The 27,303-nt window shown below is 43.1% G+C and overlaps 2 protein-coding genes and 1 pseudogene across 3 annotated transcripts; all 3 read left to right on the forward strand.

Annotated features, from left to right (window-relative positions):
• Positions 1 to 270: 270 nt before the first annotated feature.
• On the forward strand, positions 271 to 886 carry LOC308248589 (platelet-activating factor acetylhydrolase IB subunit alpha2-like; the record flags this gene model as incomplete). The annotated part of the gene is made up of 3 exons (XM_080668706.1): positions 271 to 449; positions 579 to 707; positions 742 to 886. The coding sequence occupies 3 exons, from the start codon at positions 271 to 273 to the stop codon at positions 884 to 886; spliced, it is 453 nt and encodes a 150-aa protein (XP_080524832.1).
• A 3,188-nt stretch (positions 887 to 4,074) lies between these two features.
• On the forward strand, positions 4,075 to 10,685 carry LOC308248588 (cyclin-dependent kinase inhibitor 2A-like). The gene is made up of 3 exons (XM_080668705.1): positions 4,075 to 4,365; positions 7,520 to 7,796; positions 10,462 to 10,685. The coding sequence occupies exons 1-3, from the start codon at positions 4,240 to 4,242 to the stop codon at positions 10,473 to 10,475; spliced, it is 417 nt and encodes a 138-aa protein (XP_080524831.1). The 5' UTR covers positions 4,075 to 4,239; the 3' UTR covers positions 10,476 to 10,685.
• A 15,530-nt stretch (positions 10,686 to 26,215) lies between these two features.
• LOC308248306 (eukaryotic translation initiation factor 2 subunit 3-like) lies at positions 26,216 to 27,091 on the forward strand (annotated as a pseudogene). The gene has a single exon. The product of its transcript is annotated as a eukaryotic translation initiation factor 2 subunit 3-like (transcript).
• The last annotated feature ends 212 nt before the right edge of the window (positions 27,092 to 27,303 follow it).

The following is a 27,303-nucleotide window of genomic DNA, read 5'->3' on the forward strand; positions in this document are numbered from 1 at the left end:
TCATTAAACATGAGGGTGGAGGTGGAGGGTGTCCACCATCTTTCCAGTAATTAAGGTCTACTTGACGTACCCTTTCATATAATATTGATAATTCTATTCAAAGCATTTTCTTCTCTGTGCTTCATGAGATTGCAAGAGAATCCTCAAAATGGATGTTAAGAGTTAAAAGATATGGCGCTCGGCCCCAGAGTGGGGCTCCCTGGACTGGGGGAGCGTGACAGATGCGCCACCCCAGACTGTGCCTGCACGGACCCTCTGCCTGAGTGTAGAATGAGCCAAGGAGACTCAAACCCAGCAGCCATTCCACACGCAGCAGAAGATAATCAAGCAGGAGATGACAGATGGATGACTCAGCACAACAGATTTGTCCTGGACTGTAAAGACAAAGAGCCTGATGTGCTGGTTGTGGAGGACTCCGTGGTGCAGTTAATGCAGTTATATGACGTAGGGTGAGAGCTGCTTCCCCCACTCCAGGCACTGAATTTTGGTATTGGAGGAAATACAACGAGACGTGTTTTGTGGAGGCTAAAGAACGAAGAACTGGAGAATATTAAACCTGGTCTTTGTTGTCTGGGTAGGAACCATGAAAATATGGCAGAAGTAGCAGGTGGAATTGCACAACTTATCAACACAAGGCAGCCACAGGCCAAAATCATTATATTGGGTTTGTTACTTCCAGGTGAGAAGCCCAACTCTTTGAGGCAAAAATAAATAAATAAATAAATAAATAAATAAATAAATAAATGCCACGGTTAACCAACTCCTCAAGGTTTCCCTGCCAAAGTTTGCCATTGTTCAGCTCCTGGATACAGATGGGGGCTTTGTGCATTCTGATAGTGCCATCTCCTGCCACCACATGTTTGATTTTCTGCAAACCCCTCCATGAATTGGTCATTGTTGGAGGAAACACTTGAGGAGAAACAAACTACCATTGCCTGGCTCCCATCAGCGTTAATTGCATCCCAGCCTCCTCAGATCAGTTATGTCAGTGACACTACAGAAACCTTCTCTTTCTTAAGGCACTCTGCATTGTAGAAGTTCCTGCATGTTCATATCCAGTGTTTGAAAAGGAGGGATTTAAACTGGTCCTGTACATAGGTTTTTTTGACACAGGAGAAAAATTAGTCAAGGAAGATTGTTGTTTAAGTTCATTTGAAACCAGAAGGGCCCACTAGACAACCCAGCTCTTTTAGTTGCATGTGTGACACCTTCATTGAATTAGCATTTTTACCTAGGTCCTAGAACATCAAGCCTTGGTACTGAACAAAATAAAGATGCTTTCTTGGCCTTTCTTTCTGTGGATTATGTCATATATAATAATAATCAGAATCACACCTACTTGCCTTTAAATCATGTGTTGGTTTTTTTTCACGTTTTAAGGATCACAATTTTGCCTTTTGTTTCCATTTTCCTTTACTCATATATATTCTCAATATTTTAACATATAGCATCAGATTGGACATACTTGTCATTCAAATGTAGGAGATGCCATAGTTACAGGTGAGTTTGTTTCACTCTCTTAATCTTTCGCAGGTTTAGCAGTGAAAAATGGGTTTCGCCCCAATTGAGGGACTCTGTGGAGGGTATTATTTTTATGCTGCTGAATATCATGTCTGTAATAGATTCATGCATGCAGTCTTTACTCCTTTTTGAGGTAAGGGGGTCCTTGTTGATATTACAAGCTTTTAACATATTTTTTACCTAGGAGCTCAGTTGCTGGAAGTATAAGTCCCCAGCTAGTTACTCTCACGATATTTCTGATGTGTGACTCATTCTTGTCTGGTATTCTGTGCTAACAAGTCTGTGTGGTGCTATGAATATTCAGAGTTCTGCTTTATTTTTCCCTTAGACCCTGTTACAGTGTCCTTTTGGGGGAGGGGATGATACTATTCCATTCCATAAGTATGTGTGTGTGTAGGGGGGGGGGAGTTTAACTTGACATTATTTCAAGTTTTATAGTATCTTAAGGTGTATGTTTTACTTTTTATCATCTTAGTTTTAAAATTATATGAGTCCAGAAAAAGTTGGCCTTTTCTCATGGGGAAACAAATGAAACTATTCTTCACAATAGACATTCTACTTGATCCCAATGTTTTAGTAAAAAAGAACTAGGTTTGCTTAACTTTCAGGATTACTCCTTAATGTATCTTCATCTGAGGATATCTTTCAAGGGAGGTCTTTATAATCTTAATGCCTTGTTTGCACTCCAAGAACAGCCATTTTAAAAATAATGGGACAATAGATGGTTTATTGTTCAAAATACCTGTGAAATGTGTACAAACTGGATCTACAAACAGATCTTTTAAACTGGGCCAGGTAGATAGTGAAGAAGCCCATCCAGATGTGCTCTGTAGTGATTTTGCTCAAGGTTCAGTAACAAGCATATGTTTCATGTTCTGTTGCCAGGCAAATAAGCAGTGTGTTTGTGTGTTGGGGGAGTGTTGCTGATTTGTGCTAAGAGTCAGTTGTAAATTGAGAGGGATAGAACTTGGGCTGATGTGTTTTGTTCTCGTCAAGCCTGTTTCTAGAAATTTTATTGGGTTGTTGTTGTTTTTTTGTCTTTTAAAAAATGCATTCTTTTCTGAATGTATCATGTCTTCATTAACCAAAAAAATACACATGGTGTTTACTAAACTTGTTTACTATTTTAAAATTTCCTTTTTATTTTTAGTAGCCCAGGTTCTTGAATTTTTCAAGGCAGATTTTTTTTTCTTAGCTGGGATAAAGTTCTAAAGAGAATAACTAACCATGCCACAATTTTGTGAAATTGTGTGAAAAGACAGTTTCCTCTCCAGGTCTTCTGTTTGTCAGGGTTGGGAATATGGTCAGACACGCCCATGAGGTTACTCCAGCAGCAGAGGATTAAATATCCCTATGTGAGCTGGCGTTCAGCTCCTGTGCTTATGTATACAACCCTGAGATATTACTGCATTTCTATCTACCCAAGCTATTTGAGTAATAGTATTTGAACCACTAGCCTTTTAAATAAAAGTCTGCCCCATTGCTGATGTGTGTGGAGAGAGAGAGAGAGAGAGAGAGAGAGAGAGAGAGAGAGAGAGAGAGAGAGAGAGAGAGAGAGAGAGAGAGAGAAAGAGAGGAAGAAGAAGAAGAGGAGGGAGGGGGGAGGGGGGAGGGGGGAGGGGAAGGAGGAGGCTAAGAGGTATTAGCTTAGGATGTGTTCTAAGTGCTTATATGTACATTAATTCACTTAAAACTCCCAACAGCCCTAAGAAGCAGGGACCACTCTTAGCCCCCCGTCTCATGGCTAATAAAACTGTAAGGAGAAGTGTAGGGGGCTGGAGAGGAGCCAGACAAGCACAACGTGTGAACTTGCTCTCTGAGTCACTGTGCAGCGCTTCCTATCGAGCCCTGAGGACATTTTCTCCTCTAGGAGGAATTTATTTAAAATGGAGTTGATCAGCCCAATAACTCCCTCCCCACTTTCTCATCTGCCGGCTAGACAGAAATCTCCAGCATTCCTGTTAAATAGAACACATTGGGACAAGCACAAATGCGGGGACACCCCCCCGCCACACACACACACACCCGTTTTACACGTGTGTACTTGGGGAAGGGGGACATGCTGGCATGCAGCAGGCGGACTCCAAAATGAACGTTTTACTGCTTTCTCTTTGAATGAGAAAAGGCTCCTTCCTCTTTGCCGGAGCGGGAGCCGGGCGAGGATCTGTACCATCTGCACAACCTGAGGCGACCCTCTTAGGACATACTCTCCCTCCTCCCCTCAACCTGTGGGCTTCTCGAGATCAAACGACATTGAACACCCTGGTTCGCATCGGGCGGTGGGAATCCTGTGAGCATTCTATACAAACGAGGTTGTCCATCGGAAGAAGGAAACTCGCTCCAAACGCGCGCGCCCTTGCGGTTCCCGAGAGCGCGGGTAGGGGGGAGGGGGACTCCGGGTGGGGCAGGTGGCAGCAGCCAGGGCTCCCTCCCCGCGGGCTTCGTGGGGCGCCCGGTGCGGACTGCCTAGGTCTGGCGGTCCGGGCACGCTTCGCGCGTGGGGTGACGTCAGGGGTGGCACATTTACAGGGAGTCAGAAAGACAGCTTTTCTTGCGCGCAGCGAGGAGAGAAAAAGACGGGCAGGACTCGTCCGGGGCCCGCCTCCGCCCGCCGCGCGAGGAGAGGGGAGGAGCGGGCGGTCCCGCGAGGCTTAGGCGGGCGCTGGGGGGGCGAGGGCGGGTGTTGAGGAGAGCGAGGGGCGAGCGCTGGGGAGCCGCATGGAGGTCTCCGCTAACAGGTTGGCCGCTGCAGCGGCCCAGGGTCGCGCCGAGGAGGTTCAGGCGCTGCTCCAGGGGGGAGCATCGCCCAATGCCCCCAACAGTCAAGGTCGGACCCCGATTCAGGTGGGTGAGCGAGTCTGCCGCGGGCAGAGGGGTGGTGAACGGCTTCGGGGGACTAGGTTCGCAAGGGGGTCGGAACCAGGTATAGCCTTTCGATCCCCGTTAAAGGGGCGACAACCCCGGTGTTACGGCTGGAGTTAGGCGTCTCCTCGGGGCGATGCCCCGTGCCCGGGCCCCGCTCAGGAAGCCGAGGGAGGAATGAGGAAGCAGAAGGGGTGCATGATCTGGAGGGAGAAACTATGTATGTTAATATAGACCAAGCTATATTCTCTTTAAAAAATAAATTATTTATCAAATACAAAACTTTCGAACGTTTGGTGTGTGAAACGTACACCTGTAGAGAAATTTAAGTAGCTGGGATCACCTAGCCCTCAACTCACAGGCCTCCGAAAGGAACTGATTGATGATCATTTTCTTCCTTCGCAGGGATTTCAGAGGAAATCTGCTATGTATGTTGCAATAAATATCAATTTGAGATTTTCAGATGTAACTTCTTAGTGTACAAGGACTTAATGTACAAGTATATGCTGCTTTACAATAGATGCTTAAAAGAATTTAGAAAATGCCAACATATATGAAGAATATTAGTGTAACCACCCCTAAAATATCAATTTAGTCACCATGTTAGTGGTATCTCCTGTTATTGTTGCTATTGTTAACTTACTTGCTATAAATTAACATATTTAAAGTAGAGTTTCCAATTCCTCAATGTTGAGAAGTGTCATTTCTCCTCTCCCCACTGCAGTTTTTTGTTGTTGGTTTATGTGGGGGTGGGGAGGGATCAGGTTTTTGTTGTTGGCCTTCCTTAGCTTTCTAAATCTCAGGCTAAAAAAAAAAACAAAAAACGAATTCTTCCTGGCAGTCACCATACTGGTTTTAATTCCCAGTGTTGACAATGATTTCTGATTCTGAAAAGAAAATGTATATGAAACAAATACATATTTCAAAAACTCCAGCATAACAAGACAAAGGAAAGTAGCTTTACTTGGAACTTCACAAGCAAATTTTCCTTTCCTGAAACTGCTAATAGGATAAATTTTATACTTAAAATACAGATATAAAAATAGAATGAAAGTGCCTAAAACTTGGGGTTATCTGGGACTTGACACGTGGAGAGAATTTTAAAGAGGTTGGGAATTGTAAAAGCATGTGTCCTTTCAAAGTAATGCTTGCCTGATTCATAATTTAATACCTCTAAAATATCACCAGCAGTTTGGAAACTTAGAGTTTGGCCTTGGAGCTCTGGAATATGTTAGAAGAGACCTATTATACAAAAAGAAGAAAGAAAGTTGGATAATTAGTTTTAACTTTTTAAATGGGGAGGATGAGAACATAGAGAAAAGGGAGTATGATTTTGGTTTAAAACCCTAATGAAAAGTGTGTATAATATAGAAATACTTAGTTGATAGAAAAAATTTAACTACTAAATTAAATTTAATGTTTTTACAAATGTATTTAAGCACCTACAAATATTTCTGTAATAGATTTCTCCCCCCACCCCCATGGGATTGCTATTATTATTTAACTATTTAAATGTTAGGCTACTGTTCAGCTTTTTAAGCTAATATAATAAAATATAATAAAAACATTTAAAACCAGTCAATTGGTGAAGGACTTCATTGGATAAACATAGTAATAGTGTGAAAGCTTTCCCAGTTTTTATTTCATAAAAGTGCATTGCACTGCAATAATTTTTCTTTCTTTTTTTTTCTTTTATTTTCTTATTAGCTGTAATTTGATTCACTTAACTCTTTTTGAGAATTAAATCAGTTTCACTTTCTCCAGGACAAAAAACAAAACCATAGTGTAACTTATGGTGTCTTGGTTTGGACAAGTAATTTGTGTTAAATACAGAATGTCACTAAAATAAGTGATTCCTTTTTATATAGTCACTGTCATCCAGATAATATAACCAAATAATGGTTCCCCCCCCAAAAAAAATAATTGTCTACCACCACCACAGATCATGCAACACTCAAAATGTAAGGTTGTTCTGATCATGGACACTTCAGTAATGACTTTGTTTCAAAGATGAACTAGTACCCAAATTAAGTCAGTACCTCCTGTTTCATAAATGCTCAGAGTGTAAATTGGGAAAGTGTCTTAGTTTGCTATTTATGCTGTAACAAGTTATCATAGATTTAGTGGCTGAAATGAACATACATTTATTAATTACAGTTCTGGATGTCAGAAGTCTAAAATGGATCTACAAGGCTTCACTCCTTTGAAAGTTCTAAGGGAGAATCCATTTCTTTGCTGTTTCCAACTTCCAGTGACCAACAGTATTCTGGGATCATGGCCCTGCCTCTTCTCTCTGCTTTCATTGTTACATACCCTTTCTCAACTGTGACAGTTGGCCCACCTGATAATTCAGGTTAATCTCCCCCCATATCTTTATCACACTGGCAAAGTTCCTTTTGCCATATAAGGTAATATATTCACAGCTTTAGAATGTTAGAAAGTGGACATCTTTAGAGGATGTTATTTAGCTTACCATGGGACTCATTAGACAAACCTTCTCATTTTATACTTCAAGAATTTGAAGTTTGCCATGGCCGAGTGGCTCAGTTTGTTGGGGAGTCAACAGGGACACTAAAAGGTTTCTGGTTCGATTTCTGGTCAGGGCATATACCTAGGTTAAGGTTTGGCTTGATAGAAGTATGCATACAGGAAGCAACAGATCCACATCCTCTCTCTCAGGAAGCTAAGGGTAACTGAAAAATTTTGCAAGAACTAAGGTTTTCTGTGTTTTTTTTTTAATTTTCACTTTTTAACAAGGACTTGTATATACAGCAGTGAACCATACCAAATCTCTGGGTCTTACATAATTTTATATCAAAATTGGGGGAGGGGTACAGGAGATTAGGTAGGTTTGTCCCTCACACTTTTGCTGTTGTCTGTGCCTCCAGCAGTTCTCTGTGTGTGGCTGGAATTCTGCAAAAGGTTGGAGAATACAATGGAAAAAAATGTGTACAGAAAAATGGAATGGGGAGAACTGGCTAAGAGAGTTGGTAACTGAAGGCAAAGAAAGAGTGACTAGACATCAGTGGTTTGTAGGGTTGTATACACCAGGTAGCGGCTTCACAAAAAGTTTCTTTAAATTAATTAATCCCGCCTTCGCCTGCCCTCGCCCTGACCATTCTGCTCTCTCCCGCAGGTCATGATGATGGGCAGCACCCGCGTGGCCGAGCTGCTGTTGATCCACGGCGCGGACCCCAACTGCGCGGACCCCACCACCCTCACGCGGCCCGTGCACGACGCCGCCCGGGAGGGCTTCCTGGACACGCTGGTGGCGCTGCACCGAGCCGGGGCGCGGCTGGATGTGCGCGATGCCTGGGGCCGCCTGCCCGTGGACCTGGCTGAGGAGCGGGGCCACCGGGACATCGTCGGGTACCTGCGTGCGGCCGCAGCAGATGCTGGCGATGGTCCTGCAGGTGAGATGGCCGATCTTAGAAAGTGAACTTGGAGAGCTTCCGCAGCCCAGCGCACTCCTTTATCAGAGAGAACGTTGGTCGTTGGTCGAGGCGGAGCGGAGCCTTGGGTCTCAGCTCACGCGCAGCTGGCGCAGCTGGCGGATAGGACAACCCCGGTATGCCGATCGCGCTGCCTCGCAGGGCTATGGGTAGGAAAGAGCCTCAGATGGACTTCCGCAGGTCAAAACCCATTCCATACACCCTGCCCCCCACTCTCCAAAAACTCAGCCTCCCCGCCGCTCAAGGCCGACACCTGGAGTGTCGCCTGGAGGCTGGAGTCTAGTGGCGCACCCACTGAGCGGCCCTCTTTCCCCCAGGAAGTTACCCTCTCGCTCCTCCCATGGAAGCTGGCGTGGGAGACGCGGATCAGGGCGAGGAGCCCATTGCAGGAGCCAGACCTGGGAGCAGCGAAGAGAATGAAATGATTTACGTGGGCTCCAGGCAAATAAAAATCGAGTAAACCTTTATAACCAAACCTAAGGTGTGCAAGTCAAGCTCGCAAGCGGTTCCTTCCTTCCCCAGTTGCGGGACCAACCTTGGGATTTCCAAAACCAGTTGCGACCCGCATCATCTGGCAGAGATCTGTCATTCCCGGCTCTGTTGCAAAATTATACTCAATCTGCCTCTCCGCTCTAAGCGAAGGGGCTTTTCAGAGCCCCCCACCCCCCCCTCAGGGGCTCTGGAAGTATCTGGGATAGAGACCTCGCCAACCCTCGCAGCCGCATCCTCAGCGGGGTTTGCTACGCACTCTGGGAAAGAGACCCTTTCTGAAGCTTTTCTCTCAAGCTTTCCGTTGATATGGGAGAGATCGCTCAGAGAGGGGGGGTGGGTGTGGTTCTTCCCTCTCATTCTACCACCACAAAGCCTTTCCCGAGCCCCCACAACCCACCTCCACGCCTGCCTGCCTAAAGTGCCAACTCCAACTTTTTTCCTGAAGGGAGAACTATTTTATTAAAATACATATATGAAGCAATATACGAAGTTAGCACGGATATTTAAAGTAAACACCGGCTTTGAAAATACTGAAATCTATCCTATGGGCTCAGAACTGGGGCACTAGGCTCCCTGGACCTCAGTGGAGCCTGGGACAGAGTGGAGAGACTTACTCTGAGTGCAGCGCCTGGGATACCAGGGGGAGGAAGATCTCCTTTAACCTGCCCACCCTCTCGCTCCTCCAATTGAAGTTTAAGTCCCAGACTCCGCAGAGGACCGGGGCCCAATCGCAGGGGCAAGAATTGGGAGCAGTGGAAGAGAATTTAATGATTCAGTTGGGCCCCAGACAAATGAAAATTGAACGACCCTTTATAACCAAACCCAAGCTTTATAAGCCAAGCACACACGCCCTTCCTTCCCTCCTCCCCTCCACTTCCCTCCTTCCCTTCCTTCCTTGCTTAACTGAGATCCTATTATGTGATCAGACCCCTTCTAGGTAGGGCACAGAACTGAAGGAAGCAAAACAGGTGCCCTGCCCTCATAGAGCTTACAGTCTAGGAAACAGACTTTAAACACTGTAACAATGTATTTTAAGGAATGAGTTTGTAAAACCAACGTGATGGATAAGAATGAAGTGTGGCCGAAACCGGTTTGGCTCAGTGGATAGAGCGTCGGCCTGCGGACTCAAGGGTCCCGGGTTCGATTCCGGTTAAGGGCATGTACATTGGTTGCGGGCACATCCCTGGTGGGAGGTGTGCAGGAGGCAGCTGATCGATGTTTCTAGCTCTCTATCCCTCTCCCTTCCTCTCTGTAAAATATCAATAAAATATATTTTAAAAAAAAAAGAATGAAGTGTGACTAGGAGGGGGAAGCTATCTTAGAGTGCTCTGGGAACCTGACTGATGAGAAAAAAAATAGCCTCTAGAGAAAGAGGAACTCTCAAGTGCAAAGAATGTGGTGGAATGAATGGCGGGTCAAGAGGATCGAAAGGCGGAGGGGGTGGGGCGTGTACCCAACTAAATCAGAGAGGAGGGCAGAGGCCAGATAATTGTAGGGTCTTGTAGGTCAAAGAAAGGATGATTGGTTAGAATGCGGATTTTGTTCTAGAAACTTTAGGAAGCCATTAGGTGGTTTGGGAGGGGGGCCTGTGGAGGAAGACAATAGGACTGGAACCCAAGGCTCCCAGACTGCGTAGCAGCGCCTACACTGGGGTCCTCTATATGAGTTCGCTAAGTCTCTCCGCCAGCCAGCATCAGGTACCAGAGATGTTTGGGGACGTGCGAAGGGCGAGGCAGCGCCTTTATATTACTGCTCCTGGCGTCCAGTGTGACAAGCCCTGGGCGCCTGCTACAATACCCGGCTTTCCTCTTGCAACCCCTGCGGCCGCCGGTGCCCGGTGCTCCGGAGCGCGGGAGCGGAGAGCCCAGAGAGGCCAGCCTGGCGGTGGGCGCGCTGCGAGATCTGGGAGGCTGGTAGGGGGAGGGGTGGTGGCTGCTGGCAAGGTCCCGACTCCATGGACAGACCCTGTGCCCAGAGTTGGTTGATACTGAGAGGAGGTTTACATGCAGACGAAGCTATCCTTGTCCGTACGTGTCTGAATACCTGGTGCGGACCTCCAAGAAAAAGGAGGAATGGGTCGCATACTTTTGATTTCTGATGTCTAATGTCTTTTTTCCTTTTCTGCCGTCTGCAGATACCCCGGCTTAAAGAACCATTGAAAGCCAGAGGCACAGCAGGACGCCTCGACAACTGCCCCACCCCCTACCAATTCTTTCCCGCTTTGTGAGCTGCAGTTCAGCAAATAGCGCTTTTTAACACTCTAAGCCGCTTCTTCTCTAGCAGATCTTTTCCCTTCCCCTTAACTCCCCTTTGTATCTGAATTCATACATTGATAATAAAAAAGGGTTTTAAAAACCCAACGCCTTTCCTGCCTTTTTATTGGTTTGGAGTTTTCCGGAGCGAGTGCGCAGGCCCTGAGCGCACAGCCTGGCGGATGCTTCCCTGGGGAGCCTTGCGCCTGCTACCTACTGTGATTACAGCCGGTTTGTGAACCAGGAACACGGAGCTTGAATGGGGTGCATGGCCTTTCCTGTTTCAAACTGCCAGCAAGTGTCAGAGCCAGGGCTCAATTTAAAAAAAAAAAAAGAAGTTTCTTCCATTTGCTCATTTATTCGGTCAACAATCACGGAGCACCTATGCTGGCACCATGTGAGAGGTCTAGTGGGGGAAGACAGACATCAAATATTAGATACAAACACATGACTAGAAATTTAAATGCATTTTCATGGAATCAAAGAAAGACAGCGTTGTTTCCGAGACTAAACCGTCGTTTCATGTATTTTTTTTTTAAAGAAACTTATTTTTTTAAATATATTTTATTGATTTTTTTTTACAGAGAGGAAGGGGGAGGGAGAGAGAGTTAGAAACATCCATGAGAGAGAAACATCAATCAGCTGCCTCCTGCACACCCCCACTGGGGATGTGCCTGCAACCAAGGTACACGCCCTTGACCGGAATGGAACCTGGGACCCTTGAGTCCGCAGGCGGACGCTCTATCCACTGAGCCACACCGGTTAGGGCCGTTTCATGTATTTCTTAAAAATAAAAGTGCAGTGTAAGAACACACACCGTGGATTGTAAGACACGTGCAGATCTCAGGTAATACAATGTCAAAAGTCACGTCTTAAGATGGATGAAATGGGGTGAAAAGTGGAAACGTTTCATCAGTTTAAAGGAAGACTTCAGATGCCAGACTCGGAGCCCGCTTGGCCTTCCCTTACTTACTCGCCTCAATATTCAAGCCTTCCTCCCCCTACCAAGTTGGGGTATTTTGCCCAAGAAGCCACAGCCAGCAAGTGGCTCACGGAATTCTCGACTCTGCAGCCCGCTGGGGCCTTCAGGAGTTGGCACCTCATGCCTGGCCCCATGGGCTGAGAAGTTGCTGTTTACCACCCAAACCAAAAGCAGTTTGGGGCTTCTCTGCCCCAGCAGGGATGCTGCAGGGACTGATTCCAACTTCAACTGGGCAGGAGGCCACGCCCTTTCCAGGTCCGAGGCGTGCCTCCAGTTATTTATTGTTTATTGAGGTGCAATTCACATAAATTGTTTTAAAGTGTACAATTCGGTGGCAGAACACTCACAGTGTTGTACAACCATCACCATTTATCTAGTTTCATAACATTCGTCACCTCCAAAGGAGACCCCATACTAATTAAGCACTCATTAAATCCCTAGCCCCAGATTTTGGCAACTACTAATCTCCTATTGTCTCTATGGATTTATTATTCTGTACATGATTCCACTTACAAGAAATGTCCAGAATTTATATAATTCCACTTATATACAATGTCCAGAATATATGTCTGTCTTTATGTCAACTCCACAGTTTTGATTACTGTAGCTTTGTAGTATGTTTTGAAATTGGGAAGTGTGAATATTCCAACTTTGTTTTTCTTTTTCGAAATTATTTTTATCTGTCTCAAATTTGTCCCTTGCAATTCCATATAAATTTCTGCCCCCCAAAAAGAAGAAATAAGCCATTGAGCTTTTCATAGGGATTGCATTGAATATGTAGATCACTTTGGGTACTATTGCCATCTTGAAAATATCATGAACACAGAATGTCATTCCATTCATTTAGGTCTACTTTAATTCCAGTAATATGTTGTAGTTTTCAGTGTATAAGTATTGCCTCTACTTGGTTGAATTAATTCCTAAATATTTTATTCTTTTTGAAGCTATTGAAAATTGAATTGAGGCACTGGCCATATAGCTTAGAGTGTTGTCCTCATACCCAAAGGGCACATACAAGAATTAACCAATGAATGCATAATTAAGTGGAACAACAAATTCCCTCCCTCCTCCTCTCTCTCTCTCTCTCTCTCTCTCTCTCTCTCTCTCTCTCTCTCTCTCTCTCACACACACACACACACACACACACATCAATAAATAAAACTGAATTGTGTTCTTAACTTTCTTTTTTGGATTGTCCATTGCTAATGTGTAGAAATACAACTGATTTTTGTGTGTTACTCCTTTATCCTGCAGCTTCGCTGAATTTTTTAAAAATCATCACCCAAGGATATTTTTTCCATTGACTTTTTAGAGAAAGTGGAAAGGAGGGAGGGAGGGGGTGAGAAACATCGCTATGACAGAGACAAACGGATGGGTTGCCTCCCGCACCCCCCACCCACACACACATACACTGGGGTGGGGATCAAGCCTGCAACCAAGGCACATGCCTCTGACCCTTTAGTCCACCTGCTGACACTAACTGCTGAGTTGCACCGGCCAGGGTCACTCAATTTGTTTCTTAGCCCTACTAGAGTTGTGTCCGTGTGTATAGGATTTTCTACATATAAAATTATATCATCTGCAAGGGAAGATGAATAGTTTTACTTGTTCCTTTCCAATTTGGATTCCTCTTATTTCATTTTTCTTTCCTAAGCTGTTCTGTTTAGAATTTTCAGGACAATGTTGCCTATAGAATTTTGGATAAAAGCAAAAGCAGACATTCCTTTTTTAAAAAAAATATATTTTATTGATTTTAGAGAAGAAAGAAGAGGGAGAGATAGAAACATCAATGATGAGAGACAATCATTGATTGGCTGCCTCCTGCATGCCCCCTATTGGGGACGGAGCCCAAAACCCAGGCATGTGCCCTTATCTGGAATGGACCCTTCAGTCTTCAGGCTGACGCTCTATCCATTGAGCCAAACCAGCTAGGGCAAAAGCAGACATTCTTTTCTTGTTCCTGATCTCAGTGAGAGATCTTTCAATCTTTCATCACTAAATATGATGTTAGCTGTAGCTTTTTCAGAAATGCCCTTAAACAGAGTGAGGAAGTTCTCTTCTGTTCCTAGTTTGTTGAATATTTTTATCATAAAAGAGTGTTGGCTTTTGCGAAATTATTTTACTACATCAACTGAGATGACTATTTTTTCTTCATTTTATTAATATGGTGTATGACATTGATTTTCATACATTAATCCCTTGGCACTCCTGGAATAAATCTTCCTTGGACATGGTGTGTAATCCTTTATCATTCAGCTGGACTGAGTTTGCAGATATTTTGTGGAGGATTATTTTGCATCTATATTCATAGAGGATTTGGGTTTATAGTATTCTTTTCTTGTCATATCTTTGTCTGGTTTTAGCATCAGGGTAATGTTGGGCCCATTGAACAATTTTGAAGTGTTCCTTCCTCTTCCATTTCTTAGAGAAGTTTGAGAAGAACTGGTGTTAATTGTTCTTTAAACTTTTGATACGCTTCACTAGGGAAGCTATCTGGCCTCCGGCTTTTCTTTATCAAGGGGTCTTTGACTATGGGATTCAGTTTCTTTGCTTATTTATAAGTCTTCAGATTATCTTTCCCTGCTTTGAGTCAGTTTTGATAGTTTGTGTTTCTAGAAATTTGTCCATTTCACCTGGTTGTTCATACTTTTCTCTTAAAACCCTTTTTATTTTCTTAAGGTAGGTAGTAACATCCCCATTATGTTGTGTTTAAGTCATCATTTTATTAACTGAAAGTTCGCTAGGTTGCTATAAGCCTTTGGCTATTTTCTAGAGTTTCCACAATGCCAATTCTAACACTTACCTTGGTGTTTCTGTGTAGGGAGGGGCCCTTGGGGCTTCCTGCTCTGCCATTTTCACTGTTTTGTTTTAGAGCAGATTAATACGAACACACACACACACGCACACGCACACGCACACACACGCGCGCACACACACGCGCGCACACGCACACACACACGCGCGCGCCCTTTCCGTTGATTCCTCGGGAGCAGTCTCTCCGCTCCCCCTCGCCTGCAGGCCCCCTTGCTGAAGGCGGCAGCTAGAGCCTTGGCAAGTGCGATTTCCAGTCCGCTGGGCCTCGCGCTCTGCCCCGCCCTCCCCGCAGAGGCTCGCGGGGCCTCGGCCGAGAGCTTGCCCAGTGCGCCAGGCACGCGCACGCAGCGCCCAGCCCTCTTCGGGGCGGGACCCAGAAGTCCTCTGAGTTACTGGGCCAGGGTTTCAAAAGTGCGGGCTGAAAAACCGTGTCTGATTAAAAGTAAAAGAGGCACGGAAGGTGGGGAAAAAGGGGGGAGGGAGGACAGAAAGAACAAAGGGAGGAGTTTTAGGTAAGTTTAATGCCATAAGGGGGGAAAGGGAAGGGGGGAAGGAGGCGCGGGGCTTTCCCACGCTAACGGACGAGCCAGACCTGGAGGATATCAAAGGCTCTGCTGGTCTGATGCCGCATTGAAAAAAAAAATTTTTTTTTTTCAGCTTCAGTGGGTCAACTGGGAGCCCGCGGGCCAGCAGAGCAGGCCTGGGCCCAGCCACCTCCAGGGACGGAGACTGGCTGTGGGTCTTGGGTCCTCGCGCACCCCCCGGGGGCGGCAGCTCCTCCCAGCCTCATATATCTGGTTTAAGCAATAATAAGTAATAAGCACGAGGAAGAATGTGTTGCTTGGCCTCTCTCCTAGCTTCTAGGGGTGGTGAGAATCCTTGGCATTCCTTGGCTTGTAGAGGCATCACTGCAATCTGACTCCATCTTCTTATGGCATTCTCCTCTGGGTCTCCGTTGTCAAATCCCCCTCGCCTTTCTCTTGTACCTGCATTGGTTATTAGATTTAGAGCCCACTCTAAATCCAGAATAATCCCAGGCTGAGATGCTGGATTTAATTGCATCTGCAAAGACCCTATTTTAAAATAAGTTTACACTCATAGGTGCTGGAGGTTCGGACTTGGACACATCCTTTTGGGAGGCAGTATTCAACTTAATACACTGCCTAATTCATTGCTTTTCCCCCCTAGACCCCAGAGAAGAAAAAAAGTACACCAGGGATAGATTTTTCAAAGATGAGCCCCAAAGCCAAAAACTCTTGCAAGATCAGTCTACAACATCCAGAATCTCTGGTGAATAAAATTAGAGCGCTGACTGGATATGAATTTTTAGAGTAAGCCAAAGAGAATAAGAGTTTGACTTTTGTGGCCATCAGGAAAAAAATCTGGACAAGATTTCTCTCCCACCAACTGGGGTGAGGACACTAACAGGAATGATCTCTTAATAGGACCAGGTGGATTAAGGAAGCTAAATTGGCATGCAAGATTAACCCAGACTGATAGAGGAGAAAAGTAGAATAACGAGTGGGGCTGCTTTCCTCATGTAGAGTGGGGGCTGTCTTCTTTAAGGACCCTTTTATGGTACATTTAGACACAGTTACAGAACACAATCGTGGCTCAATGTCACTAAAGAAAATTAGCATTACCTCTTATTTTTCCAATCACCTTCATAAACAATATCTCAATGAATTGTTGCACACACCCCCCCATAAGGCATTGCTATTCACCTTTAAAATAAAGAAATAGAGAATCTGAGGGATCACACAATTTGCTGAAGGCATGAGAATCCTCCAGGCCTCCAGTTGTGATACAGAGATTGACTGCACAAGTTTCCTCAACTAACTGCTATTACTCTACTCATGTTATAAATGTGGGAGCTGAGGTTTTGGGAGGTGCTGTAACTGGCCCAACCACACACATCTAGTGAATGGTGGAGCCAGTATTTGATGCTAGTTCTGTCCAGGAACTCATAGACTATGACCATTAAGCCTGACTTTGCTCTAGACTGGGCAGTCTAGGTCCTTTGACCTTTCTCAAAAAGGCAACAGAAATTAAATGATGTTTCCATCAATCAGTATACTAGTAAGTACTCTGATCAGTTCCCTCTACCTCCATTCCCATAATGCTTTATACTTATTTGTCCTTAACCCAAACCTCTCCCACTGCTCATACTTTCCACTGTGTTCCCTGGTATTTTTACTACATAGTTAACCAATGCCCTATAGCCTCAGTTTCTTCTTAGATAAGTTTATACCTTCTTGGTATAAATGCAACCCAATTGTAAAGCCAAGAGGTGAATTTGCTACACCTTCCTTACTTCCCATTGTCTCTTCCCCAACTGTTAGGGATTGTGAGAAACAAAAGATGCAATGCTCTTTAAATAAATAACGCTTTCTGGCACATGGAAAGTATTGAATGAATATTAGCTATTTTTATATTTTATCACATAGTATTTTTGTGCTTATCATAGATCCTTCTATCCTTTGTAAGGGTGGGGGCAGGACTGATTAGTTATTTATAATATAAAAGTTATTTATGTTGCCGATGTTGAGGAATAATGGAAATGTCCAATGTGAAGGGAATGAATATAATCTACAATAGAATTAAATTCATGTCATAGTGTGGTACTCTATTATAGTTTTGCTATTCAATATGGAACTTGGGAATTCTCAGATTCAGTCTTCATAAAAGGGCAATCTGTAGGACTCCTGTAGTGGAAGAAATGTTTTGTATTTTGACTGTACTAATGTTAATATCTTGCCTCTGATATTTTTCTATAGTTTTTCAAGATGTTATCATTGGAGTAAATTGGATAATGAGTACCCAGGATCTGTCTGTATTGTTTCCTACATGTGAATCTATTAAGTCTCTCAAAATATAAAGCTTAATGAAAAGATAATAAAACAAAGTATACTTTGAATAGTCTAAAAAGCTGATCAATGCTTTTTTTGGGTGATTATCAATGTTTAAGTTTTTTCTTGTAATTTGTATATGTCTTAAATTTTTACACAGGAATTACTTTTGTAATAAAAAAAAGTATGATATATGAGAAAGAATAACCCTAAAATCCAATCACACCATTTGAAATACATTGATAACTCTGTTTTATTATATATAAACTAGAGGCCCAGTGCATGAAATTTGTGCACAGACAGGGTCTCTAGTCCTGATCAGTGATCAGGGCCAATCAGATTCCCCACCTCCTCCTTCCCTCATTCCCTCAGCAACCCTGCCACCACCGCCACTGATCGCCCGCCATGTTCCGTGCCACCCTGTGGTGATCAGCACATGTCATAGTGAGCGATCGAACTCCCAGTCTCCCGGTCAAACTCCCAAGGGGACACTTTGCATATTAGCCTTTTATATATATATAGACTAGAGGCCCAGTGCATGAAAATTCATGGAGGGGGGTGGTCTCTCAGCCCAGCCTGCACCCTCTCACAGTCCGGGAGCCCTCAGGGGCGGGAGGTGACCTGGCAATCAGGGGAAGGCAACGCCCCTGCTGCGGCCACTGCTGGCAGCACAAGCCTCAGACGGCCCTGGTTACCTGAGCCTTGGGCGGCCCTGGGTGGCTGGGCCACCGCCATCTGGAGCTTGCCTGTGCCTTGGACCGGCCCTGGGCGGCTGGGGGGGCTGAGGGTGGGTCCAGCTGCACCGTGCGCCTGCTGTTCCCCCCCGCCCCCCCCCCCCCCCCCTGCTAAGCTGAAAGGACTGTGGGACTCCAGCGGAGCTGAGGGGACTGGGCGCCACCATATTTGTGATGGTGTGACGGTCAATTTGCATATACCCTCTTTATTAGATAGGATTATTAAGCATTAAGATATTATATGGCAGCCTTTAGAGATCATTGCATTAGCATTTAATGTAAATTAAACACTCTTGACCACCATTGTGTCTAAATAGCCAAAATATAGATTAGCTGACCCCAACATCTGGCATTGTACTTAGTTATCATATGCTATTTCCTTAATAAGCATTTCCAACTCCCCACTTGACCCTTAACCCAACCACATTCTTTCATAGAATTACATAGCCTTAATTACTGGAAAATACCTGTCATTTAACATTAGTTTCAATTGCTGGGTTCAGCCTTCAGTTGCAGGCTATTCGTAGGTTTACTGAATTACTGCCAAGTATTCATGACAGGAAAAGAGATGACTCAACTTCTTTTTTTCTTCTCAAAAGGAATTCATTTTTAAAATCATAGGGCAGATCCTTAATTCAACCACAACAAACAAACAAACAAACAAACAAACAAAGCCTAGCATCCATTTTTATATAGGTGCCTCTTACGCAAACTGCACTTCAGGGAGAAGCCTGCACTAGCTGCCTCCATCCCTTACTGGACTGCCTGCCTACACTGTTTCTGCATCTGAGTCAGCCCTTATAAAGAAGTTATTTACAATATAAAAGTTATTTATATTGCTATGTTGAGGAATAATGGAAATGTCCAATGGGGTTGTATTTCAGCCAATAGGACTGAGGCTTTCCTTGTCCAAACAAAGTTGTGCAGCTATATCCCCATCAGCATCTTCACCAACAAGTCAGAGAGGCTCCATTCCGACCAATCAGGACAGTGCCATTTTGGACACTGGCATGGAGCAGAATGAGAGAGAGAGAGAGAGAGAGAGAGAGAGAGAGAGATATTAAGTTTTTCATTTCTATAATTTGTTTCCTAAAGTACAGTTTAAAACATTTTTTAAAATTTTGATCATATTTTTTATCTCCTTCTTTGTCATCTTTTTTTGACAATGTGAGCTGATGTCTTTATTACCTCAAGTTCTTAGGAATTTAATCTGGCTATTTCTTCATCTACTGACATCTGTTCATGGAAGATTGTACCTTTTGAGTTTTGTATTTTGGAAAATGAGTTCATTTTAAGTGGAGCTTTATTCATAGAAATCCTGAGTAGACTGGGTTTTAGATGAATCCCTCTAGAGCATTTTGCTTCTGTTTGTTTCTTTTAGGCCTCACAAGAATATTGCCAACCTACAATTAGTCAATTTATTGGCTTGAAGGTACTTAGAACATGTAACTAAAATAAACATCAAACCAACTTGAAGGCAGACTTTCTGACAAGATGTTTTTCCCCACTCAAAATCACTCATGGCAACAAGTGGCACAATCTTATGCATTGCCATCTGTCTTTGCAATATTTTCTAGGATCTCCTAGCCATCAGTTTATAGCTCTTAGAGATCTGATTCTATGTAGGGATTTCAACTCTGACTTCTTGCTTTCATAGTCTCAAGGTCTTGTCTCCATCAGAGAGTGGCTATTATGACCCAAATATTGATCACTTACACTCAAGTCTCCCCTTCCCATTCCCTTACTGCTTTGTTTTTCAGTTCCTTTGTTTTGTAGCCCTTGGAAATTCTTTCACTTTATTGAACTGAACAGAATGTCTGCTACATTTTCTTCAGCATTCCTAACTTTCTGTGGTGAAATATTTTTCACATTTTCTAGTCTTCCATATTCTTGGAAAAGGCAGTGATTGTGTGTGTGTGCACGCGCGTTATAATTAGGAATATTAATGGAAACTTTGGGGGAAAACACAAACCTACTAATAAACCAATAGCTTTTTTTAAAGGTATGTTGGCTTTAATTTATTGCTTTCTATTCACTAATGAATAATAAGTAGATCAAAATCCCATGATATTAGTTCTAAGCAATTTAACATTTTCCTCCAAAAAAAAAGGACAATCTCTGAACATCATTGATCCTAATGATATTCTAAATGTGTCGAGACAGTTGTATGCTGAAAATTTGGTGTTAAAAATCAATTCTTCTTTCTGGGCAAGATGGCCCGGGGGTGCGACAGTGGGGTGACTGAGCCAACTGCCTCTTTCTCACTAGAATCCTGCCACCTTGGATGTTGCCAAATTGATGCCACTTTCACATGAAGTTATCAGCAGACAAACCACAATTAATAGAGGTACAATTGGTCAGGTGGCTCATGGGAAATCCACAGTTGTAAAAAGCTATTTCTGGAGTTCACACCATCAGGTTCAAAAACTAACTAGAAAGAAATATTACAATCAAGCTTGAATATGCTAATGCTAAGAGTTAGAAACTTGATGACTCAAGTTGTCTGGAGCCAGAATGCTGTAGATTCTGTGGAAGTAGTATGCCTAATGAGTTTCCTGCACACATTCCAGGGACCAAAGGAAACTCCAAATTAGTCAGACATGTCTCCTTAGTTGACTGTCCTGGCCATGATATTATTTTAGTTTCTTTGTTGATTAAGGTATTACATGTGTCCTCGTCCTCCCATTGCCCCCCCAACCCCCACTCATGCCCTCACCCCCCTGTTGTCTGTGTCCATTTTACCCTCCCCTCCCCTACCTTCCCTCTGAGGTATGACGGTCTGATTGATGCTTCCCTGTCTCTGGACCTGTTTTTGTTCATCAGTTTATGTTGTTCATTATATTCCATAAATGAGTGAGATCATGTGATATTTATCTTTCTCTGACTGGCTTATTTCACTTAGCATAATGCTCTCCAGTTCCATCCATGCTATTGCAAATGGTAAGAATTCCTTCTTTTTTGCCGAAGCGTAGTATTCCATTGTGCAGATGTATCACAGTTTTTTAATCCACTCATCTGCTGATGGGCACTTAGGCTGTTTCCAAATCTTAGCTATGGTGAATTGTGCCACTAAGAACATAAGGGTGCATATATCCTTTCTGATTGGTGTTTCTAGTTTCTTGGGATATATTCCTAGAAGTGGGATCACTAGGTCAAATGGGAGTTCCATTTTTAGTTTTTTGAGGAAACTCCTTACTGTTCTCCACAGTGGCTGCACCAGTCTGCATTCCCACCAGCAGGGCACGAGGGTTCCTTTTTCTCCGCATCCTCGCCAGCACTTGTCATTTGTTGATGTGTTGATGATAGCCATTCTGACAGGTGTGAGATGATACCGCATTGTCGTTTTGATTTGCATCTCTCGGATGATTAGTGACTTTTTTTAAAAAATAAATCTTTATTGTTCAGATTATTACAGGTGTTCCTCTTTTTTCCCCCCCATAGCTCCCCTCCACCTGATTCCCCACCCCACCCCATGCCCTTACCCCCCGCCACTGTCTTCATCCATAGGTGTAAGATTTTTGTCCAATCTCTTCCCGCACTCCTCACACTCCCTTCCCCCTGAGAATTGTCAGTCCACTCCCTTTCTATGTCCCTGATTCTATTATATTCATCAGTCCATTCTGTTCATCAGATTTTTTATTCACTTGATTTTTAGAATCACTTGTTGGTAGGTATGTATTTGTTGTCATTTTCTTGTTCATAATTTTTATCTTTACCTTTTTCTTCTTCTTCCTCTTCTTAAAGAATACCCTTCAGCATTTCCTATAATCCTGATTTGGTGGTGATGAACTCCTTTAGCTTTTTCTTGTCTGTGAAGCTCTTTATCTGACCTTCAATTCTGAATGATAGCTTTGCTGGGTAGAGTAATCTTGGTTGTAGGTTCTTGCTGTTCATCACTTTGAATATTTCTTGCCACTCCCTTCTGGCCTGCATAGTTTCTGTTGAGAAATCAGCTGACAGTTGTATGGGTACTCCCTTGTAGGTAATTAACTGTTTTTCTCTTGCTGCTTTCGAGATTCTCTCTTTGTCTTTTGCCCTTGGCATTTTAATTATGATGTGTCTTGGTGTGGTCCTCTTTGGATTCCTTTTGTTTGGGGTTCTCTGCACTTCCTGAACTTGTAAGTCTATTTCTTTCACCAGGTAGGGAAAGTTTTCTGTCATTATTTCTTCTAATAGGTTTTCAATATTTTGTTCTCTCTCTTCTTCTGGCACCCCAATAATTCGGATGTTGGTACACTTAAAGTTGTCCCAGGGGCTCCTTACACTATCTTCATATTTTTGGATTCTTTTTTTTGTTTTGTTTTTCTGGTTGGGTGTTTTTTGTTTCCTCATATTTCAGATCTTTGGTTTAATTCTTGGGGTCCTTTGATCTACAGTTGAATTTCTGTATATTCTTTATTTCAGACAGTGTATGCTTAATTTCTGACTGGTCCTTTTCCATTTTTTTTTGGCATTCTCATTAAGGTCTCACTAAGCTCCTCGGAGGTCTCATCAAGTTTCTCGGCGGTTTTTAGAAGATTCTTGAGTAACCTTATAAATGTGGTTTTGAACTCTATGTCTAGTAGTTTGCTTTCCTCCATTTCTTTCATTTGTGACATATTTCTTTGTCTCTGCATTTTGCTGCTTCCCTGTGTTGATGGAGTGGTTTTCTGTGGTAGGTGACCAGTGGTTCAGCCTATCACCTGAGGTGGACACTCTTGGTGCACCCCTTTGTGGGCTGAGTGCAAAGTCTTGGTGTAGATAAGCCTTGATTGCTGTTGGTACACTGGGAGGAATTGACCTCCAGGCCAATTGGTTGTGAGGACCCGCTGTGTCTATAATGGAAGAACTGCTGTGCTGGAGACACGCTTATGGGGCAGGACTTGTTTCAGTGGGGCTTTGGTGCTCACTGAGTCTGCCTCTTAAATGTGTCACTTATGGATGTGAGGAGTTGAAATCTGGTGTCATCTCACACTGACCACTAGATACACTAGCTTCTAGATCTCCAATGGGGTGCAGGTCAGCTACTGTCTGAGGCCACCCAGCAGGAGCTACAGCGAGAACTACAGTTTTCTCCTCTTTGCTTGAGGTTTGGAGGTTTTGGAGCTGTCTGACCAGAGCTGCAGTTTGTTAGGTTAAGCTGTGATAGGGCAGACTATTTATATGCAAAAGCTGCTGTGTGGAGCTTGGGTGGGTTTGTAGATTGTGTGGGGCAGGGTCTCAGGGAGTCACTAGGCTAGGGCATGGCAAACAGCAATGGCTGCCAGTCAGCCATCTCTGCGTCTCCGTGTTTCCAAGTCCCCATGACCCGCGCCCCAGCGCAGTAAATAATGATTGCTGCGCACACCTCTGCAAGAAAGCCACCCTCACTTTCCGACCCGATGGCAGACAGTCCAGCTTTTCCTCGTAGGAGTTTGAGTCCCCAGCGTCTCCGCAGAGACTGGAGTTCAGAGTAATCAGGAGCTTGTCTCCCTTCGGGTTGAAAAAAGCAGCGCACCCAGTCGCCCGCCACCAGCCCAATTCGCGCGCCTCTGTACCTCAGCTTTTCAGTGCTTGTGCACGTCTCAATGCTCTTTTCTCTTTCCTTCTATTTGTAGAACTTCCACTCAGCCAGCTTTCCCATGGTTCTGGGTGACAGACTTTTTTCTTTTAGTTGTAGTTTTGAAATTGTTGTGTGAGGCAGCAGTTTAGGTGTTTACCTATGCTGCCATCTTGGCTCAGTCTGATTAGTGACTTTGAGCATGTTTTCATATGTCTCTTGGCCTTCCTTCTTGCCGGAAGCCAATTCCAGCATGTCAGCAGGGCTGAATCATCTGGAAATGGCTGAGGGCATTTCCCCAAACCCGAAAAGGATGCATAAATGATTGCTTGCTGCCAGACAGCTGAGGGCATTTCAATCTACATGTTATTGCCTCCTCCTGGCCAAACACCTGAACAGCAGGAGGTAGTACTTTTAATCTGACAATGGATTCTGTATACTAAACCCTTGCCTTTGATGTGTATATCTATCTACCTTGCCTTAGGACAATTTGTGTTTATAAAAAGTAAGGGGTCCTGAGACAAGAGAGAACTTAGTTCCTTTAGTTAAGTCTTCTCTGGCTCCCCAAAATGCCTTCCAATATTATGTTTCGTCTCTGGACTCTTGATTAATTTACACACAGTGCCTTCTCCAGATTCATGAACCCCTCTTCTAGATGCTGGATTAAGACCCCCTGCACCTTCTTTCTTCTTTTGAAAAGTATCTATTTAGGTTTGTTGCCCATTTTTTGATTGGGTTATTTATCTTCCTTTTGTTAAGTTGTATGAGTTCCCTGTAAATGTTGGAGATTAAACCCTTATGGGTTGATAACATTGGCAAATGTGTTCTCCCATGCAGTGGGCTTTCTTGTTGTTTTGTTGATGGTTTCTTTTGCTGTGCAAAAACTTTTTATTTTGATGTAGTCCCATTTGTTTATTTTCCCTTTAGTTTCCATTGCCCTAGGAGCAGTATCAGTGAAGAAGTTCCTTCAGCACATGTCTGAGATTTTTCTGCCTGTGGATTCCTCTAGTATTTTTATGGTTTCCCATCTTATGTTTAAATCCTTTATCCATTTTGAGTTTATTTTTGTGTATGGTGTAAGTTGGTGGTCTAGTTTCATTTTTTTGCATGTATCTGTCCAATTTTCCCAACACCATTTATTGAAGAGACTGTCTTGACTCCATTGTATGTTCATGCCTCCTTTGTCAAATATTAATTGAGCATAGTGGTTTAGGTCAATTTCTGGGTTCTCTATTCTATTCCATTGATCTATATGTCTGTTCTTGTGCCAGTACCAGGCAGTTTTGAGAACAGTGGCTTTGTAATACAGCTTGAAATCTGGTATTGAGATCCCACCTACTTTGTTCTTCTTTCTCAGGATTGCTTCAGCTATTCGGGATATTTTTTTTTTTTAATCCAGATGAATTTTTGGAAAGTTCGTTCTAGGTCTGTGAAATATGCCATTGTTATTTTAATGGGGAGTGCATTGAATCTATAGATTGCTTTGGGTAGTATGGACATTTTGATGATGTTGATTCTCCCAGTCCATGAACATGGTATGTTCTTCCATCTGTTTATGTCTTCCTCTATCTCTTTTTTTCAGTGTCCTGTAGTTTTCCGTGTATAGGTCTTCTACCTCCTTAGTTAAGTTTATTCCTAGGTATCTTAATTTTTTTGGTGCAATGGTAAATGGGATTGCTTTTTTAGTCTCTTTTCTGTAAGTTCACTATTGGTGTATAGAAATGCCATAGATTTCTTGGTGCTAATTTTGTATCCTGTTACCTTGCCAAATTCATTTATTAAGTCTAATAATTTTTTGATGGAGTCTTTAGGGTTTTCTATGTACAGTATCATGTCATCTGCAAATAAGGACAGTTTTACTTCTTCTTTTCCAACTTGGATGCCTTTTATTTTTTCTTCTTGTCTAATCACAATGGCTATTACTTCCAGTACTATGTTGAACAGGAGTGGTGCGAGTGGGCATCCCTGTCTTGTTCCTGTTCTTAGGGGAAATGGTTTTAGTTTTTGCCTATTAGGTATGATGTTGGCTGTGGGTTTGTCATATATGGCTTTTATTGTTGAGGTATGATCTTTCTATCCCAACATTGCTGAGAGTTTTTGTCAAGAAAGGGTGTTGGATTTTGTCAAATTCTTTTTCTGCATCAATTGATATGACTATGTGATTTTTCTCCCTCGATTTGTTTATGTGATGTATCATGTTTATTGATTTGTGGATATTGTACCATCCTTGCATTCCTGGGATAAATCCTCCTTAGTCATGGTGTATGATCTTTCTGATGTATACTGGAACTGATTTGCTAGAATTTTTTTGAGGATTTTCGCATCTATGTTCATTGTGTTGTCTTTATCTGGTTTTGGTATTAGGGTGATGCTGGCTTCATAGAATGAGCTTTGAAGTGTTCCTTCCTCTTGAATTTTTTGAGGATAGGTTTTAGTTCTTCCTTGAATGTTTGGTAAAACTCCCCTGTGAAGCCATCTGGCCCCGGGCTTTTGTTTGCTGGAAGCTTTTTGATGACTGCTTCAATTTCTTCCATAGTTATTGGCCTATTGAGATTTTTAGATTCTTCCTGATTGAGTTTTGGAGGTTGTATTTTCTAGGAATATGTCCACTGGCCACGATATTTTGATGGCTATTCTGCTAGACAGTGTAGCAGCAATGGATGCAGCTCTTCCGTTGATAGCTGGAATGAGACTTGTCCTCAGCCTCAGACTTCTGCACACCTGGCTGCTATAGAAATCATGAAACTGAAGCATATTTTGATTCTACAAAATAAAATTCTTTGGTTAAAAAAAAAAAAGCCAAGCTAAGAACAGTATGAACAGATCCTTGCATTCTATTATTCCAGTTTCTGCTCAGCTGAAATACAACATTGAAGTTGTCTGTGAGTACATAGTAAAGAAAATTCTAGTGCCGCCAAGAGACTTTACTTCAGAACCCCCACTTATTGTTACTAGGTCTTTTGATATCAACAAACCTGGCTGTGAAGTCGATGACCTTAAGGGGGATGTAGCTGGTGGTGGTATTCTTAAAGGAATGCTAAAGGTGGGCCAGGAGATAGAAGTCAGACCTGGTATTGTTTCCAAAAATAGGGAAGGAAAACTCATGTGTCGTTTGATCTTTTTCAAAACTGTATCACTGTTTGGGGAACATGATGATCTTCAGTATGTTGCTCCAGGAAGTCTTATTGAAGTAGAAACAAACATTGGCCCCACTTTGTTCTGGGCTGACAGAATGTTGAAGCAGGTACTTGATGCAGTTGATGCCTTATCTTGAGTTTTTCACAGAATTGAAACCCTCCTATTTCCTGCTTAGAAGGCTCCGAGGTGCATGCACTGAAGGAGACAAGAAAGCAGCTAAGGTGCAAAAGTTGTGAAAAAGAGTGAAGTGCTCCTGGTGAACATAATATTCCTGTCAACAGGAAGAAGAGCTATGTGCAGTCGAGGCTGATCTGGGCAAAATCATTTTGTCTAATCCTGTGTGTACAGAAGTAGGAGAAAAAATTGCCCTTATCGGAAGAGTTGAGAAAACACTGGTGTTTAATTGGTTGGGGTCAAATAAGAAGAAGAATAACAGGCCAACCATTATTCCTCTTATTATTTCATTTTGATGACTGAAGAATTCCAGTTAAAAAATACATTTCATTAAAGTCATATTTTCCCCTAACAACTTAAGGGACTTATTTTCAAAGCAATACCGGGGAATGAATTTCACAGCTATTACCTTAGTAGTAGTTATTCCCATTTTTTGGTGGTGAACATTTAATCTCTAGTACTAAAATAGGGTGTAGCATAATTGCAAAAATTGGCATAATGTTAGATTGAATTTA

Source organism: Plecotus auritus (assembly GCF_963455305.1).
Source record: "Plecotus auritus genome assembly, chromosome: 5".
NCBI classification, from domain to species: domain Eukaryota; kingdom Metazoa; phylum Chordata; class Mammalia; order Chiroptera; family Vespertilionidae; genus Plecotus; species Plecotus auritus.

Excerpts from the sequence above, each read along its gene's own strand:
- LOC308248588 (XM_080668705.1), top strand. The coding sequence starts at position 4,240 with ATGGAGGTCTCCGCTAACAGGTTGGCCGCTGCAGCGGCCCAGGGTCGC. Across the intron at positions 4,366-7,519 it reads AAGGTCGGACCCCGATTCAG|GTCATGATGATGGGCAGCAC; the intron begins GTGGGTGAGCGA and ends TCTCTCCCGCAG.